General features: G+C 32.8%; 1 protein-coding gene and 1 long non-coding RNA gene across 2 annotated transcripts; both read left to right on the top strand.

The window, feature by feature from the left end:
- Positions 1–5,348: 5,348 nt before the first annotated feature.
- Positions 5,349–7,696, top strand: LOC133832322 (diacylglycerol kinase 1-like). Its single transcript, XM_062262686.1, has 9 exons — positions 5,349–5,363; positions 5,686–5,814; positions 5,898–6,020; positions 6,139–6,267; positions 6,603–6,688; positions 6,797–6,928; positions 7,010–7,085; positions 7,310–7,453; positions 7,601–7,696. The coding sequence occupies exons 1-9, from the start codon at positions 5,349–5,351 to the stop codon at positions 7,694–7,696; spliced, it is 930 nt and encodes a 309-aa protein (XP_062118670.1).
- A 6,710-nt stretch (positions 7,697–14,406) lies between these two features.
- Positions 14,407–16,454, top strand: LOC133831438 (uncharacterized). Its single transcript, XR_009892501.1, has 3 exons — positions 14,407–14,798; positions 14,966–15,158; positions 16,009–16,454. It is a non-coding gene; the product is annotated as an uncharacterized LOC133831438 (long non-coding RNA).
- The last annotated feature ends 1,335 nt before the right edge of the window (positions 16,455–17,789 follow it).

Below are 17,789 nucleotides of genomic sequence, written 5' to 3'. Positions count from 1 at the left end.
TACTCCCAAAAGTACTTCCCCACATTGGACTTGTGGGTAATGTCACTCAGGAAGGTGCGAGCAGATTCCTGATAGTAGAAATGGAAGAACCTCGTGTTGTTGTGGTTGGGGTTAGATTTGAGATCAAACAAGTAATTGATCTCATGTGGCGTAGGAACGGGCCACTTCTTATGATTGTAAATAATATAGAGAGCAAAGAGCACTCTATATCCATTTGGGGTGATTTGGATGAGAGCAACCTTGAAATAGTTGGCCACCCCTTGGAAGAGCGGATGTAGAGGCAAGGTTGCCCCTGCCTCAATGTGATACCTTGACCAGGCGCTGAAGGCGCTCCCAGGCAGGTTTGCCCGCTAGTCGATCATGGGCTTGATGAGGGTTATCCCAAGAAGGCCATACTTCTTGAGATAATTCCCTACCATCCTAGCTGTAATAATACTAGGAGGTGCTACATACCATTCACTCTCTGGTCGACGGACGTCGTGGGGTTGGGCTTTGGTTTGAATTTTTGGCGAGGAAGTGTTTTCAGGTTGAGGGTTGGTCGGAGGAGTTTCAGCCCGAGGAGCAGGCTGAGTAGTAGGAGGCTTGGTTGTATTCTTTTTTCTTTGAGCGATGGACTTCATGCGACCCATATTTGTTGGGCTTCTTGCTGGTCTGTTTACAGGGTTGTTTTAAGAAAAGGGAATTTCTGAGAATTGCAGCGATGACTGTTCTTAGCGCTAGAAAGTTGTCGTCAATCGGCCTCTCACCTCCCCATGGGTCGTGCATGAAAATCTGCAAACAGAGAATGGGAGATGAGAATCTATAGCCCATAGACTAAAGAAGTGGAAGCGGTGGAGTAATGTTGCTCGTGTATAAAAGTTAAGCTTTTATACGACCAACAACATTCTAACGTAAACACTAAATAATATGCAAACATCTTGGAAAACGGATTAAAAAGCATAAATGAAAAGTTTTTCAAAGAAAACTTTTCAACTCTGAAAAAGGGAGGGAAAACCCCAGTTTTTTTCGAGTGCCTAAAGATCGAATTTTTACTTCGATTTTATGCCCTAAATCAATAATCCTAACTCCCAAACCAATTCCTAAGCCTCGTTTAGTTTTTCTCCCTTATCCTATCATGTTAATACCTACTAGCCTGATTACACCAATCATTTTTTCAAGAACATTCAAGAACTCAGAATTCAAAACACACCAGAAAACTCAAAATATAACTATTGCATGGCATCTCAGAGACAAAGAAGTTCAAGGGACTTACTTGAATAGAAAGTTTAAGGGGAGATACGAGTGTTAATTCGAGTGGCTGAACAAAGACTCCACGGATCACTGAAGTCGTTTGAGTTTTCTGGGTTCTTCGTATTTCGTTCTTCAGTTTCTGCTTTGTTCTTCAGTGTTCTTGAGGACAGAAGGAAAGTAAAAAGTAAAAAGTGAATCTGAGAGTTATTTATAGTGGTCAAGGCATGGTTAATAAGGTAATGATGGGAGATGGTTTTTCGAGGCATGGAAAAGTGTGATAGCCGTCAAATCGCTTTTTGGGGAACTGCAATGACATGATTGGTTGCCTTTTTTCGAAAAGGCATTGATGGCTCTGACAAGTAACGCGAAAGGTCACCTGAAGGGTTGATCGTTTAAGTTTACTTTATATTGGTCGTAGTAAAATAAACTTGGGGGGAAAATGTTTACCCAAGAATAGACTACTTGATGATGTGGCCGGATTGATCTACATGTGGGAAACACGTGGTAGTTTTAAGTGAACATATCCTCCTCGACCCTCGACCAGTATCATTGGCTTATCAAGTAATCATGGGCGACCAGCTTGGTCGCTTATATTTATTTATTTCCTTCAAATATGCAATCTTGTAATTACATATTAATTACAATTTTCATTATTGTTTAGATATGCATGTATTAAATGTAATTAAGACCCATTGGCCTAGGTAAATCTCCTTGAGCCTATAAATAAGAATCAAATGGCTCAAGAGAGGGGACTTTTTCTTTTCGAACATTTGGCTTGAGAACGCTTGAGCTAAGAGATTCTAAGAGAGAAAAAGAGTCTTGTTATCCATCACAATTGTATTGATTTGAGATCTAGTGAAACTCGTGAACCCTAGTTCATTGATCACTGTTCTTGGAATACTACATCAGTAAGAACACTAAGTGGACCACTAAAACAATTTTGCTTATATATTACGTTAAAATATTACGTATATTTAGAAGTGTTATAAATATATCCTAATAAAAAAAATGGCAATTTTACCCAAAGAGGCGGCAAGTGAAAGTACTTAGCGCCAAAGAAAATGAAAAAAATCATTTGGTTTCCTCTCTCTCTCTCTCTCTCTCTCTCTCACTCGGTTTCAGCCCATCTCTAATATCTGAACTCCATCACCCTAATCATGCCTCATCCTCTCTCTTTAGCCTTCATTTTATCAGTTCCCTCTCCATTCTCCATCGCGCTCTCTCTCACCGAGTCTATCGACTCTCTCCATCACGCCATGACCACGCCTAGCTAAAGCTATTTATTTAGGCGTTTAGCTTTGAAATCTGACCACGTCCACGCCTATCTAAAGCTCTCTCTCTAACAAAGTCTATCGACTCTCTCTTCCTCAAGTCTCGATACTTTAAAGTCCGACTGAACAACACCACGTTTAGTCTCTCTTCACTCTTTCCCGTTGAGCTGTTGGAGCACACACGAGCACGAAGCAGCTAAACCAAGACCCAGGTAACCCAATCACTCACGAAGTTGTTAGTTTCTTCTATAGTTTTTTTTTTCTTTTTTAGATTTCAAATTAATATCAAGAAAGTGTTTTGAATATTGATTATATATATTTGTTTCTAATTGAGATAACACAGAGAAAATTAAAACTAGAGAGGTTGTATGCTAGCTAATTCAAACACTCACAGGGCCTCTCTTTCTCACGCTCTCCTCTTTCCCTCACCTCTCTCAAATTCTCACCTCACTGAAGCCTCTCTCGGAGTAGCTCAAGAGGTAAGGCATTTTGATTTTTTTTTTAACTTTGATTTTGATATTTAGTGTTTTAGTTTGTTAAGTAAAGCTTGTATTGATTTTTGTTTTGGTTTTGGGGTATTATCAGTGGGTATAACTCTTGGTTTCTTCCCTTGTTGCTGATCTGGTTCTTCGATCCCCTATTTCACAATCAGGTAAGTCAAACTTTGATTTACATATTATTGATGAATAACCAAATTTCTGTATATATATATATATATATTACATATTATACAAAGATAAATAATAGGTGCTTGCCATCCTTTTTTTTTTTTGTCTATGTACATAAAAAAATGTTAAGAAAGAGGGTTATATTCTCTGTTTGTCAAAATGTGAATATCATATATAGATAAGATAAATGAAATTAAATATGATTTTATGACAGCTAATTAGATAACTCATGACACTATATTCTTATGAACTAATGTGTTGTTAATAGAAAATAGTTTTGTTTTGTTTTAGGTGTTTTTCACTTTTTAATGAATTTGTACCTACTTTTCTCTATCACTAGAATGGTCAAGAAGCTAAACCGATATTCTATATTACAATAGAAAGTATTCTCATATAGATTTAGGTATCTATAAGACACACAATATGTTATAACTAATATAAATTTGAATTTTTTTAATACAGGTCTATTTGTTGTATTATGGCTTTGGTGCTCCTTGCCTTTTCAACATTTTTTTTACATGTGTGGATTGTTTGATTAAAATGATCCAAATTATTTCTCCATGTGTGTTCTTTGTCTCTACTAAACTTATATCAAGAAAACATTTTGAATATAGTCAATACATATATAATTTTTTGTGTTGGAATTATTTCTAATTGAGAGAATACATAGAGAAAAATTAGACATGTTGTAAGTGTGAGAATATGGTGCTTAATACTTAATGTTTGCGATTTGAGAATATGGATTTAGATTACCTTTTCTTTAGTCCTTTTGTTGGCCTTTGTGTATGAAATTTGGATTTTACAGATTTGATTTATGCATATTCTAGAATCTAAATTTATGAGGCTTTTATTCATGTGAAAATTTATAATATTGATTGTATGGGTTTTGATCATAAATAATGAGATTTGTGTTTGGTGTTGTTATATTGCTAATATATGGCTCTATCTCTGTATTTTTATTCTATTTGTAATATAGTTTAAACTTTTCTGGATGGCTGCCTCCAAGAGAAGAGGCAAGATACTTTGTGTGCAAGCAATCTTTCACGGGAGACTCTTACTTTTGTTTGCATTTTGCAAGTGGTATGCCTTTTACCTTTGTTTTAATATTATGCTAATGTTACATGAGTTTGAATATCTTTTATATTCATCCATAGTGAAGTAGGTTCTGAGATCATTGTTGTGTGCTACGGTGATAACAGAAGGTTGAGAACTTGTGTGTCTTAGTGAAGTAGGATCTGAGAAATTTGTGTGTTGCGGTGAGATAAGGAAGAAAACATGCATGCTTTTTGAATTAGTTGAATTGATATTGGCAGATGGTTAGTTTCTAGTCTAGGGGAAATGGTGTTTGATTTTAGATAGACTTATCTAGTATTACTATTTTATAATTGAATTGTGTTTGCTTGGTTTGTTTGATGATTGGTACATTAATTAGATTGTTAAAAACACACACTTTTAAATGGTGTAATAATCTTTTTGTATAGATTTTGAGGTCCTTTTCAGTTGTATTGCAAGCAACTTTGCCTGAGTTGCTTCCTTTTTGAGGGTCCTTAAGCTTCTTAAAGAAACCAAAATATCATTTTGTGTTGGCACTATAACAAAATTGGGTTTTAGAGACGAATTTTTTTGTCGCTAAAGCTTTCTAAATCCTCGCTATATCAAATAGAGATAACAAAATTGTCGTTAAACTTCCTCGCTAATACTTTGTTTCTATTGTTGAACTATAGAGAGGACATTTAAAATCCTCGCTATTGCTCGGTAATAGAGAGAAAATTTTAGTCGCTATTTCATAGAATATTAGGTTGATATGCATACATATTTATGGTATGTCATTAAACCAGCTTTTTTCTACTTCCTTGGTGATGTTAGGCTGTCATTTGGTGAGTGACTTTATGCAAAGAGTAGCAGCAAGTCTTTTCAACTGAGTATCATTTATGGATTTAATTCATAATTAAATATTTTGATACCAAGACCAAATCTAACACCAGAAGAAAAAAAAACCCCAATATTAGACATTTACCAAAACATATAACAAAATAATAATAGAATAAATCAAGTGAGAATTATTTTTTGTTTTATCAAAAAGAAAGAAAGGGGGCCTAGTTCCATTACCCAAGTGTGTAAACTTTCTTGAGACCCATGATTTAGTTTCTACGCCATCAGTTTTTTAATGCTTTCCACTATGAATTGTGATAAGGTATTTCTTTTGTTTCCAAATGATCAAGTAGTCGAGTCTTTGGAGACCTTGAATTTGATTGATATACTTGTGGCTCACTACAACAATATTTAGTATATATTACATTAAAGAATAGCATATATTTAGAAGTGCTATTATTGTTGTGGGATTAAAAACACACGGAAGACATATTTTGGCGCTATATGAATAAAACTCAGGCGCCAAAATGAATTTTTTTTTGTTAGTCTCATCTGCCAAATCCCTAAATCTAAGTTACCCGATTTCTCTCAGCCTCCATCTCTCACTCACGAAGACTCACTCCGCCCTCTCCGCCCTCACGAAGTCTCTCTCTCATATTTCTCCTGAAGATGAACCCAAGTGTCCGGTCATCATTTTCATCAATTCCAAAAGTGGAGGCCAACTTGGTGGTGATCTTCTTGTGACCTATAGGTCTCTTCTCAACGAAAACCAAGTATATTTATATACCCTTTATATATAAATTGTGTTTGTGTGTGTGAGTGTGATGCTGATTTGGAAGATGCTAATTTTCTTCAGGTTTTTGATTTGGGGGAAGAAGGTCCGGATAAGATTTTGCGCCGAATTTATGTTAATCTTGCAAAGTTGCAGAGGGAAGGAGATAAGTTTGTCACTCATATCCAGGAGAACTTGAGATTAATTGTGAGTTTTTGTTAAAAATTTTAGTCTTACCCTTTATGATGATATAATATTATATAGAATATGTTGACTCTTTTTAAATTTGTAATTGGAGAGTTGACATGTATTTTGCTCTCTTCAGGTTGCAGGTGGTGATGGAACTGTAGGGTGGCTTCTTGGAGTTGTTTCTGATCTCAAGTTATCTCATCCACTAGCAATTGCAACAGTGCCCTTAGGAACAGGAAACAATCTTCCATTTGCATTTGGCTGGGTAGGAAGAACATGAACATTTCAAATCACTTCTACTTGTTCATTATACCTGTTAAAGCTTTCTTTACCGATTCAGATATATATACATACATATATATGTATATATCGTTGTGGCATATCCTTTCATCTTGTTTTGACTCATAAGCCACTTCTTGATGATATGTTTGATGTTGAGCTGAATCTTTTAATGTTAAAACCCATGAAAAAGTGTTGATATTCACATTTACTGAAGAAAAAAAATCATACTTTATTTAAGCTACTAAGTACAGAAACTATTTTCATTTACCGTGTTATGAACTTCAGTTTAATCAGTAGCCATATTAATTGGTGCTACAGGGGAAGAAAAATCCTGGGACAGATGAAAATGCGGTAAAGTCATTTTTGCGTCAAGTAATGGATGCTAAGGAAATGAAAATCGACAGGTCAGAACAGTTGTTACTTTCTTTAGCACTTATTTTTTTTTTCTATGAAATCTTATGTCGTTCTTGGTTGTAGGTACTAATTGTTGTTCCCTATTTGATTGTGAATAGCTGGCATATTATGATGAGGATGCGGGCTCCAAAAGAAGGTCCATGTGACCCTATTGCTCCTCTGAAATGGATATTTTTTGCTTGCTGTTATATGAATGTTTCTCTTCTTCTTCAGGCTTGCTTATTCACGAGGTAGCCAATATACTTAGCAATTATTTTCTATTTTATTTATGTGTCTTTGTTCCTTGCTTTGATTTTGCATTTATTTGATAGATTGCAAAACCATGTTATGTGCAAGCTAAAAATCAACGATTCAATATCACAGTGGAGTGATTTCTATGACACATGGGTCCTTTTTTTAACTTTTAAAACAATTGCATCTGCATGTGACACTTGTTGAACTAAAAACTTTCCCTCTTGTTTAAAGATTCAGAGTGTATTTTTTTTTTCATTATGCTTGTAAGTTTAAAAATTGGGATGGCAATCAAGTGTTTAATGGAGTTGTTGATAAAAATTCAGGGCTGTTTTTAAGCTTTCCTTGGTTCTATTTATGTTTTGTTATGACTTGTTTAGATTGAGAATTTAGGTTTTGGGATTTTGAAAAATGGTTTCGCTATCTCATTCTCTAGTTGTAATTCTGAAAAACCAGTTTCAGATCTTCTTTGGATGCTGATTCAAGTGACATGCATTTGTTTTGTTCAAACTGAAATCAAAATCGTATTGAAAAACACAATATTATGTTCTACAAATCTTTTTACTGAATTCCAAATAAAATAGAACATGAATAACTTGTATAGGGTAATTTAATGTGCTCTCAGCTTTATTTTGTTTTCATGGGAGTTTTTAATGTTGGTTCTTTGCTAGGCACTTATTTTTGCGAAAGAATTAGCTATGCCTGGAAATGGAGAGAAAGAGTCAAATTTGAGCAAGAAAAACGCTCACAAACTCAATGATTTATAAGGTAATTTCTCAATTTTCGTTGGAATAAATTAACAAACAGTAAGCCATTTTAGCTTTTGATGTTCATTACTTAATTGGTATAACTAATGAGAATACATGACAAACTTCTATATATGTCTTTGTTCCTTGCTTTGATTTTGCATTTATGTGATAGATTGCAAAACCTTGTTATGTGCATAGAGGGAATCATATATTTTGAGAATGGTTTTGCATTTTGAGAATGGGATTAGTCAATGAGTAATGATCTTAAAATTATTACCAGGTCGTTGAGCATGGTCTGGGACATCTGCCATTTACAGAAAAACAGGTGGTCACTCCAACTGGTAAGTTGACAGTCAAATGGAATTTTTTAGTTCTTTGTCCCTTTCAGTTTTCAGTTTTCATTTTTAATGGGTTCCTTCAGCTTATATGTGAAAAATTACTTATCATATTGTAACTTTTCCTTCTTTTTTTTTTTTTTATATATATAAGTTAATCAATTTATATAAGTTAAACTCATATATATATATATATTCGTTTTTTGGTGTGTTTTCGGATAAGAAAAAATGTTCACATATAAGTTAAACTCATATATATATATATATAGAAATATGCTAACTCACTGCTTTATTCTCTACAGATCAGATGAGAAGTCAGCATGTATAGCAATCTGCAACAGAATGGGATTAAAGGGATATCAGGTAAGTTTAGGCATTGAATTATTTTCATGATATGAAAATAAGTAGTCAATTTTCATGTTCCTTTTATTTATTCATTTTATTATATTGGTTTTCTTTTGTTTGGCGTTGTAAAGAATTTCATGTTGTGTGTGGTAGATTGGGAAAACAAAGGTATTTTTAAGAGCTGGGCAGATGGCTGAACTAGATGCAAGGAGAACTGAAATCTTGGCTAATACAGCAAGACGAATACAAAGACAAATCCAAACATATCTAACCAGAAAGGAATTTATTTCTCTAAAAAGAGCTACAATAAATATGCAGAAATATTGGAGAGGTACTCATTTTTACATTTCATTCTCTCATATTCAGCTATACCATGCAGCTTTCATAGGGAAAATCTTTTAGTATCAATAGAGTAGGTAAAGTTAACAAGCGATTAACAAATCTAAAAACATCTGGAAGTTTGTTACCTGGTTTAGTAGCGCTTCTATGCAACCATATCATCAAAGAAAAATTGAATCAGTAAAGAATAAATCACACATTAACTGAAAGGCTATCCTACTTGTACTTTAAAAGATTTCCTTGGACATAATACAATTATTCATACCAATATAACCAGGAGGACCACATTAACTAGAAATATTGCCAATTCTCAGAGTTACTGTTTAAGATGTATTATTTTCCTCTGTTTATAGCCCAACTTGCACGAAAGCAGTATGAACAAATGAGAAGGGAAGCTGCTTCAATTCGCATACAGAAACACCAGCGTACCCATATGGCAAGAAAATTCTACACAAAACTACAGGTATCTGCAATTGTTATCCAGACTGGATTACGAGCAATGGCAGCTAGAAACGATTTCAGGCGTAGGAGAAGAACCAAGGCTGCAACTTTGGTTCAGGTAATAATTTTCGTGCTGAGAGCTTGAAGGCTTATGGATTATGGTATTATTTGTCAACAAATACTACAAAATAAAAGAGAATTTGAGATCTTTCTAATAAAAGTAATGCCATAAGGAATTATAATGGTCTTCATTCTTTACCTTTGAATTACAACTGCTCCTTCTTTACAGACAAGGTGGAGAAGACACCATGCTCTTTCTACTTATAAACATCAAAAGAAGGCCACTCTTGCACTTCAATGTCTTTGGAGATCAAAGGTTGCGAGGAAGGAACTTAGAAAGCTCAAAATGGTAAGATTGGCTAATTCTGGAGTCACTATATTTAGTAACACTCATTCCATTACTATGATTGAAATATTATATGTAATATAGCTCACTAGAGAAGGAAAAAAAAAAGATGCATTGCAAAAGAGATTGAAAAAATATTCTACCGCAGGCTGCAAGAGAAACAGGTGCACTCAAGGAAGCTAAGGACAAGTTGGAGAAGCGTGTTGAAGAGCTTTCATGGAGACTAGAATTTGAAAAGCATTTGAGGGTAATATGCTCTCTTCCTACTGGTTTGACTAACATAAGCCTTAATTGAGGCTCAGCCAGGTTAAACGTTCCAAACTAATTTAATTGATTGCCTATAAAACATACCTTGAATTTGAATTTTCTTAAACATTTTTTGTCATAGAGTTTTTAATTACGTCAAAATTAATGAAAATAATGGTTGGAGAATGACAAATCTATAATGAGACAATAATAAAGTTCCACCTACCTTTGTTTAATAGATTGATCTTGAAGAAGCTGAGGGGCAAGAAATTGCCAAGTTACAAAGCACATTACATGAAATGCAAGAGAAGTTAGAAGAAGCCCATGCTGCAGTCATTCATGAGAAAGAAGCAGCAAAGTTAGCAATCGAACAAGCTCCACCAGTCATAAAGGAGGTGCTAGTAGTGGATGATACTAAACTAGAAATACTGAGAAAACAGAATGAAGAACTAGTACACAGATAATTACACATATACACACACATACACGCTTTAAGCAGGCATGTAAGTGAGTTTATTCCCCACAATAATTCTTGTGGATGAGTTGGCACATTGATTATAATATTTTCATTAACCTATAAACTATTTTTCTTTCAAGATAACAAATGAAAGTGGTGGCAAGAACTTTTACTCTGTTCTGGGATAGATTTAGTACCAAAACCAATATAAATGTCTGCTTCTATGTTGGTTTTCTGCTAACATGAACTGAAGTCTTTATAAAGCATATGCATGGATTTGAATATGCAGGGATTTGACAATTGTTATTTAACATTTGAAATTGCAGACAACCTGCTGGCTGGGTTTGAATATGCAGGGATTTGACTATTTATTTAATGACTTGGTGCAGGATCTAAATAGATTTATTGATGAGAAGAGTGAAAGCAGAGGAGAAAAAATTTAGCGGGTATCCCTCTATTTTTTCTCTTATTTTTCTTTTCTCTTTATTTTTTCATTTTATCAAACAACTCATTTTCTTTCTCTTTATTTTTATGCATCGATTTCTTCAGTAATTTATCAACAAACAATGAGTACATTGACAGAATAGATTTTGAACTTGTAGTAACATATTCTTGAGAAATTTCTCTTGCCAAATTCCTATTTAAATAAAAATAAACCATTATGATTGCTAATCTGAAATGATTGCTATTGAAACTGAAAGTTGAAACAACCTTAAATCATGTTGCCAACAGTAAAAACATAGGAGAAACTGTAATTGAAACCAACTTTAATCATGTTGCCAACAATAAAATCATAAAAGAAATCATATTAAACAGATTTAAAACTTGTTACACAACAGTGAACACTAAATTTGAACAACTGTGAAACTTGCCTGACACTAAATTTACTTCAGGCTTTCCTGAAAGAGTTCATAAATAAAATTAGCAAGTTAATTTGCTGAAAACAAGCATTCAGATTTAAAGTTTATAAATAATGTTTTATAAGTTTTTATAAAGCATTCTGTCAGCGAAGCTCTACTTAGAAGGTACTAAAAACACAAAAGGCAAACCGTAATAATAAAAAAATTGTTTCAGAAAATAATGCTTTTATGTTCAGAAGGTATATGCAGATATTAACAATTCATTAATGCTCTTTTTCTTTTTTAACTTGCTCATCAGCTTAAAAAAAATTTACATTGTTACAGGTATTGGGATATGATGTGAAGAATGTGAAATCACTTTACCATAATTAATTGTTACATCATATAAGAGGGATCATAGAATATATATATTGATTATTGTATGTTCATTTGATTTTGATCAGCAGTAGCAGTTTTATAAGCTTAGGACACACAAGTAATCCCTGGATTAAGGTACTGTATCAGCTTGCATATATTATTATTCTTGAACCATTTTTTCCCTACATTAAGTCAATGTTGTAGATTGATGGTCATTTAAGGTTGAATATATAAGAGTTTTCTCCTAATTAATTGCTTATAAAGATATATTCTGATAGCATACTATCAGCATTATTACAAATGAGAAAATTAATAACTAATCACAGCTGTAAAATACGGCTGTAATATCACCTAGAATCAATGATAATTTCAACATTAAGTAATAGCAAAGTTTTATGCAAAATGTATTGTGTAGAAATATTCTTGTCCTCTCTATTTTACATTTCTGAATTGCATTTCAAAAGTTCTCTACATTTATTTTTCCTTCTTTGCATAATGGTTCTTAGATGGTTTTAAATTTTTTCCTTTTCAAGGTTGGCGCTAATCATTTTTTAGGGGGGGCATGATTTTTATTATTCCTCTTTAATGGGGAATGTCTATGCTGCCTAATTAAATGCTTATTTATTTATTTTTAAATTTTAATTAGTCTATTTCATGGTTTTGCTTCTTAACTGTTTTGAGGGCACATTGGTTTTTAAAGTCAGTCGATTCGGTGCCGGCTACTTTATTGGCTGCGATCAACACCCAAAATGCAAGTAAGTTCGGAGCATTTTATACTGCCTGATAATATGTTGTCTTTGGCTCCTTTGTGTGCATAGGTTTCAGAGGACAACTTACTGTATTCAGCTAACTGTTCTGTATGCCATTAGTTTCTTGCTTTACGCTTGTGGTATGTATTCTCCAGTCACACGAAGAAGTTAGTTATTTAAATAAACCTTTGGACTGGATTTCAGTAGAAATGACTGGACAGGAATATTTTTAGTCTTATACAGTGTCTGGTGCACTTTGATAAATTTTAGTATATAGATTAGTATGTTTTCTTTAAAAAATTAGTAATAGTTATGAAGTTAATTTGAAACTTACAAGTTGTCAAAATCATATCGTCAAAAGAAGAATAAAATGATAAAACAAACAATAAGATGAAAGGAAGATTACATAACGAGTAAAGCTGGTTAGGGAAGGAAACACTAAAACATTGTTAAATCCACTTCACTAAGAAACAAAAGAATTACAACAGTTTATATATAGCTTCAGCCGCTTAGCTGAGTCCTACAAAGTAGGAATTCATAGAAAGAGGTAGAACTAAACAACCTGATCCTTAAACTAAAATTGGATAAGCTCTTAATCAAAATCGTATTTAGGCTTCTTTGTTTGATGCTTTTGATAATTAATATGGTTTTTTTAAGAGTTACTATAAGCACTTATCAATGTTTTGGTAAAAGATGAAAGTATCTTTAGAATGGGTCCATTATTAAGAGTTGATCATTCATGCGCTAATTTCATCTAATATAAATATTCAACTGATTGCTTTTTGACACAGTGGTAATATAATATTTTGTATTGATTGCTTCAATGCTTTTAGCCAGGTCTTAATGAGAAATTAAAATGCATAAAGCTTGGCATTTTTTTAAGGTGCAACCTGTTGGCATAATCCTTTTTGTTGCTATCATGACTACACAAGGCATGATTCTATAGCTTGATTTCTTATAAGTTTTCACCATGTCATTTTAGCTTGTGATGAGTATTTCCATCTGTTATGGTGTATTCAATATTTTCATCTATTTTCTGTTAATTTTGTTTGCTTGTAGGGTCTACTTTTGTTTACAAAAAGTAACTTATTTTCTTTGGTTGTCTTTCCAAATATAAATTCTCATTAGGACATTGCATATTATATAAAGGCAGATGCATAGAACTTTTAAAGAGCAGTTACTATGAATTAAGTGTGGTGCGATTATTATTTGGTTGTTATGCTAGTCACTTGTCCCTCCTTAGTGACTCTCATTGTCTATTTTTCCATTTCTGTCCTATTTTTTCTTAAGTTTTCTTAGTTCTGTTTCTGCTATGATGTTGTTCTATTTTGATGTATTTATTTCATGTATAGGTATTATATATATACAAGGATATATGTACATCTGTTTGTGTCTCCAGATTTAGTTCTTTCCCTCTCACCCACGATCTCATTCTCTCTCTTTCTTTCTCTGTTGTTGCAGATGTTAGCATGGAGGTGGGACTGTGGGGATGGTGTTGTAACAGCGGGGACTTCAATGCGACTAGGGTACCGTTGCATTGAATAGTATTTTTATTTTTTTCTATGAAGTTTCAGGAAAGATAAATACAGCATTTAAATTTGTGATTAACTTATTTAGTTCTAGTTGGTCAAATTCTTAGACAATTCGCAGTTAATGTAATAGGGTGTTCATGTAAGATGTTAATGATGTTGGGTATTATGGTCTTGCAGCTAAGCTTCTATGGAGGGGTGCTGAGTGTTGGAATGAGTGTTTAAAGCTTTTGGGTGTTGTTGAAGCAGCAGAAGCATCAATGGATTCTGACAAGTTAAGCTCTGGAATTTCAGATTTTGATACTCACTTTCAAGGCCTCATAGTTCAGAAAAGGTCTCTTTCTCTCTCTCTATATATATTTATATAACTGCAATTGTCTCAACTTATTTCTATATTCTATTCCATATTTGTCATTTGTGAAATGTTCTGTTTTAACTAGTGTGAAGTATATGGTTGTTAGGTATGCATTTAACTAGCCTTGATTGTTTTCCTTTTACTTATATTCCATTTATCAATTCAAGTTTTGCATCCCTATTCTGTCATCAAAGCTTTATTCAGCTGTTGTGTATTCATGACAGACTTCTATGATATTTCTATGGTATGTGATATCACATTGATTGTTAGAGATCTCGCTAGTTTCTATTAATACTCTGAGAATGAGTCGGCACTTGAAATTCAGCCATACTTGATGGAAGAAAAATGTAAGACTGCAATTCCTTTGTTAATAATGCTGTATTGTTTTTTTTGCCTCCCCTCATTGAAGTGCTCATGCTTTTGATATTTTTTTTCCCTGGAATTTTAATGATTTCTCATCTCCTTCTTTTTTATTGTTTAAGTCAGATTTGGACTTTCTGTTTTCTAATTTTTGGGTCATCATCTGTAGTGTCAAAGCACTTGATAATCACTTGACTGCTATCCAAAGGGACCATGAACTCAGGTCCCAAATAGAAGAAAGGAAAATAAGAAGTGATGCGGCTTATGAAGGGGCCAAAAGAAAAGAGAAAGCTCTCCTCGAAGAAAAACTCCGCCAAGAAAAAGCCAAAGCAGAAGCTGAGGTTTGTTGACTTTGCCCAGATTATTCATTTCTTTTGGTAGATGTCTAAAGATGGTTGTCATAGTCCTCTATTATTCTCACATATTCTTCTGATATAATCTTAATGCACTTTGGTATATTATCTTGGTTTTATGCTGTTGTTAGTAATAAAAGTATTTACTGATGCAGGCAAAACTCAGAGCTGAAGAAGCAAATATGGCTGCAATGGAAGCTCAGAGAAGAGAAGCAAAAGAGGCTGCTGAAAGGGAGGCCAATGAAGCGTCAAGCCAGGCTACTGTTCAGAAGGAAGCTTTAGGATTGCAAACTAAAGCCAAAACCAAGGAATCTGAAATTGAAAAACCAATAAATTCAGCATCAGCAGGTAATTTGGCTACCAGGCAAATATAGCAACCTTGTACTGATCTATAAATATAATCATTTGCCCTTTTATCTAAAAATCTAGTTTAGCCCTAGTTTTCACAAAGATCAGCTAGGTTTTGGCAATAGTTCATTTTTGCTCTCTATATTGTAATTCATATTTATTTGAAAATTGTTAATCTCTATTTGGTAACTAGAAACTAGTGTTTTTGTTTGGGATTTATGATCTTCAAGAAAGTGTTAGATGGCACTAGATGCATTAGATCAATCCATATGTGTTGTTTTAGGTTCAGATCACTTCCAGGACTTGTCAACCAAACCCAAAGGGATATCATAGAATGTAATGTCTGCTTTTATTAGCCTTTTCATTCTTCCTTTTTATACACATTACTGTATTGAAGTCATAGGTTGTCTATGATTTTTCATGCTTACGTTTGACACTTCTATCAGATAATAGTACATATTCTTTGATTGCTTGATTGATGCTTTTGAAAGTACAATACAGATATATTTAATAAGAGCTAATAATTTCATGAATGCAACATGGATGACTATAGCTGCCACTTTAATAAGTTCTAATCTTCCAGTTTTATCAGATACTATATTGTGCAGTGACATAATATATCAAGTGACCGATTACACACATGCATAGGCACACACTGACACCTATACTTGGATTGACTGATAAAATCTTATAATTTCGTTACTTCCAACATAGAAACCTAGAATTACAACTTTCATGCATTTTTAATTAATACAAGGCAATTTGGTTATGTTTTTTTTTATAAAAGCCCTAGAATTACCACTTTAAGTAATTGCTGATGTGATTTCATTATTACACTCGAATATTACAGGTGTGTAGATGTGACTGGAGCTTACAGTGCTCTAAAGACGGAGCATAACATAAGCTTGACAACAATAGGCCTTTTGTGGACTACAACTGGCTTTATTGCAAAGAGGATTACACATGGACCTGTGGAAGAAAGGGAAACAAGGGAAACATGTATATGACAAGTGCACAACAAATGGACTCACAACAAAGACATGTGCACAAAGGATGTTGAATTGAAGGATGGAGCAAGTTTCATGCATGGTTTACTTTTGTGTATCTTGTAATTTTTTGTTTTTCATTTTTGAAGTAAAAAATGTTCAAGATTATAAAACTTTATTATGTTATGCTTTCAAACTTAAGTTAGAACTAAGATCTCATGAAATAGACACATTCAGAGTTTGAATTAGTTATTGTTTAATGTAATACTTATGGTTTATCAATCTATTAAGAATTATATTTTATGATTAATTTTGATTTTTTTTTATCAAAATACAATAATGAAAATCTTTTAATTAAAAAAAAAAACTTATAAGTACTATTATCACAATAAAAAACCTTAATATGTTATGATTTAGAAACATATTATAAGCGTAAAAAATCGTTATGGTTTATATAATATAACAAATTAAAAATGTTATCAAAATAATCAAATGTAACAATTGAAAAGTGTTATGAAAAAAGTACAAGATTAAATTTCAAATTTATAACCAAAAACTCTATCTAAATGTTATTATTTCAATATTATAGCACCTAAAAATGTGTTATTGAATAGTTTAAGATAACACCGAACATAACATTCAAAAACTGTTATAGAAAAGACTGGACTTTTAATAACAGGGGCTATGTTAGCATTTTCAGAAGTGCTATCAATAGTCCCGGTTAGCAGTTTTTAAGTGTTATGAATACTGTTTTTTCTTGTAGTGGCTTTTCTTGTTGATGCTATACATGTTTAATGGAATAGTTAAATCCTTTTGTAAGGTACTTCTTTGATCACTCTAATTACAATGTGATTGAATTCTACATTGCTTTGTTTTTTTTTTTTTCACTATTAATGGCAACTATGAGGAATTGTATTGCATAAAGACACTCTTTAAATCTCCATAGAGTTATCTATATTTTTTTCTCTTCTGTATTTTAAATTCTTTCATCTCCCTTTATGGGCTTATTTTTCTTGTTGTATTGCCTCCTAGTGGTCGAACTCTGTTGGATGGAGATACTATTTAATATTTTATTGCCTAATTGTGAATTGAAATATATATATTGGAATAATATTTGCGTTGTGGCTATTAACAATCATTGTTGTGTCTCTAGTTAGTTTTTTAGTTTTTATATTTTATTAAGTTTTTTTACTTATATTTCTATTTGATAGTTTTATTTATGTATAATTTATGCGTTTATATTTATATGAATATTATGGGCTTGTGAAAATGGTAAATCATTGTATTTTATTGATAGATATTTTCAGAGCCTCTATTGTTAGACATAGAGCCTGATTTGATGTTATAGTGCTTGTAGTCTCTTCTAGTTTTGTACAAGTTAAGCATTGTCAAATAACCTTAATAACCTTTCATATTCGTATAATAAACATTCCACTAGAAACCAAAATAATTATACTACCAAATCATACACATCAAAACCAATAGAAACAATTTCTTTATCTCTCCCCACTTAACTGAGTCAAATAACAACAATATCAAAAAAAAAAATTATTTAAACTAATAACATACAAAAATTGAGAATTGATGCATTTATATAAGTAAATATCATCACCAATAACTAAATAGAAATCATTTTCTTGTAAAT

This window comes from Humulus lupulus, chromosome 1 (assembly GCF_963169125.1).
Source record: "Humulus lupulus chromosome 1, drHumLupu1.1, whole genome shotgun sequence".
Taxonomy (NCBI): Eukaryota; Viridiplantae; Streptophyta; class Magnoliopsida; order Rosales; family Cannabaceae; genus Humulus; species Humulus lupulus.
The sequence above is the reverse complement of the archived record's forward strand: the minus strand, read 5'-3'. Positions and strand labels throughout refer to the sequence as shown.

Bases quoted from the DNA above. Each gene is read 5' to 3' on its own strand.
- LOC133832322 (XM_062262686.1), top strand. The intron at 6,268-6,602 runs GTAGGAAGAACA...TTGGTGCTACAG, and splicing joins TTCCATTTGCATTTGGCTGG to GGGAAGAAAAATCCTGGGAC. The intron at 6,929-7,009 runs GTAGCCAATATA...TTTATTTGATAG, and splicing joins CAGGCTTGCTTATTCACGAG to ATTGCAAAACCATGTTATGT.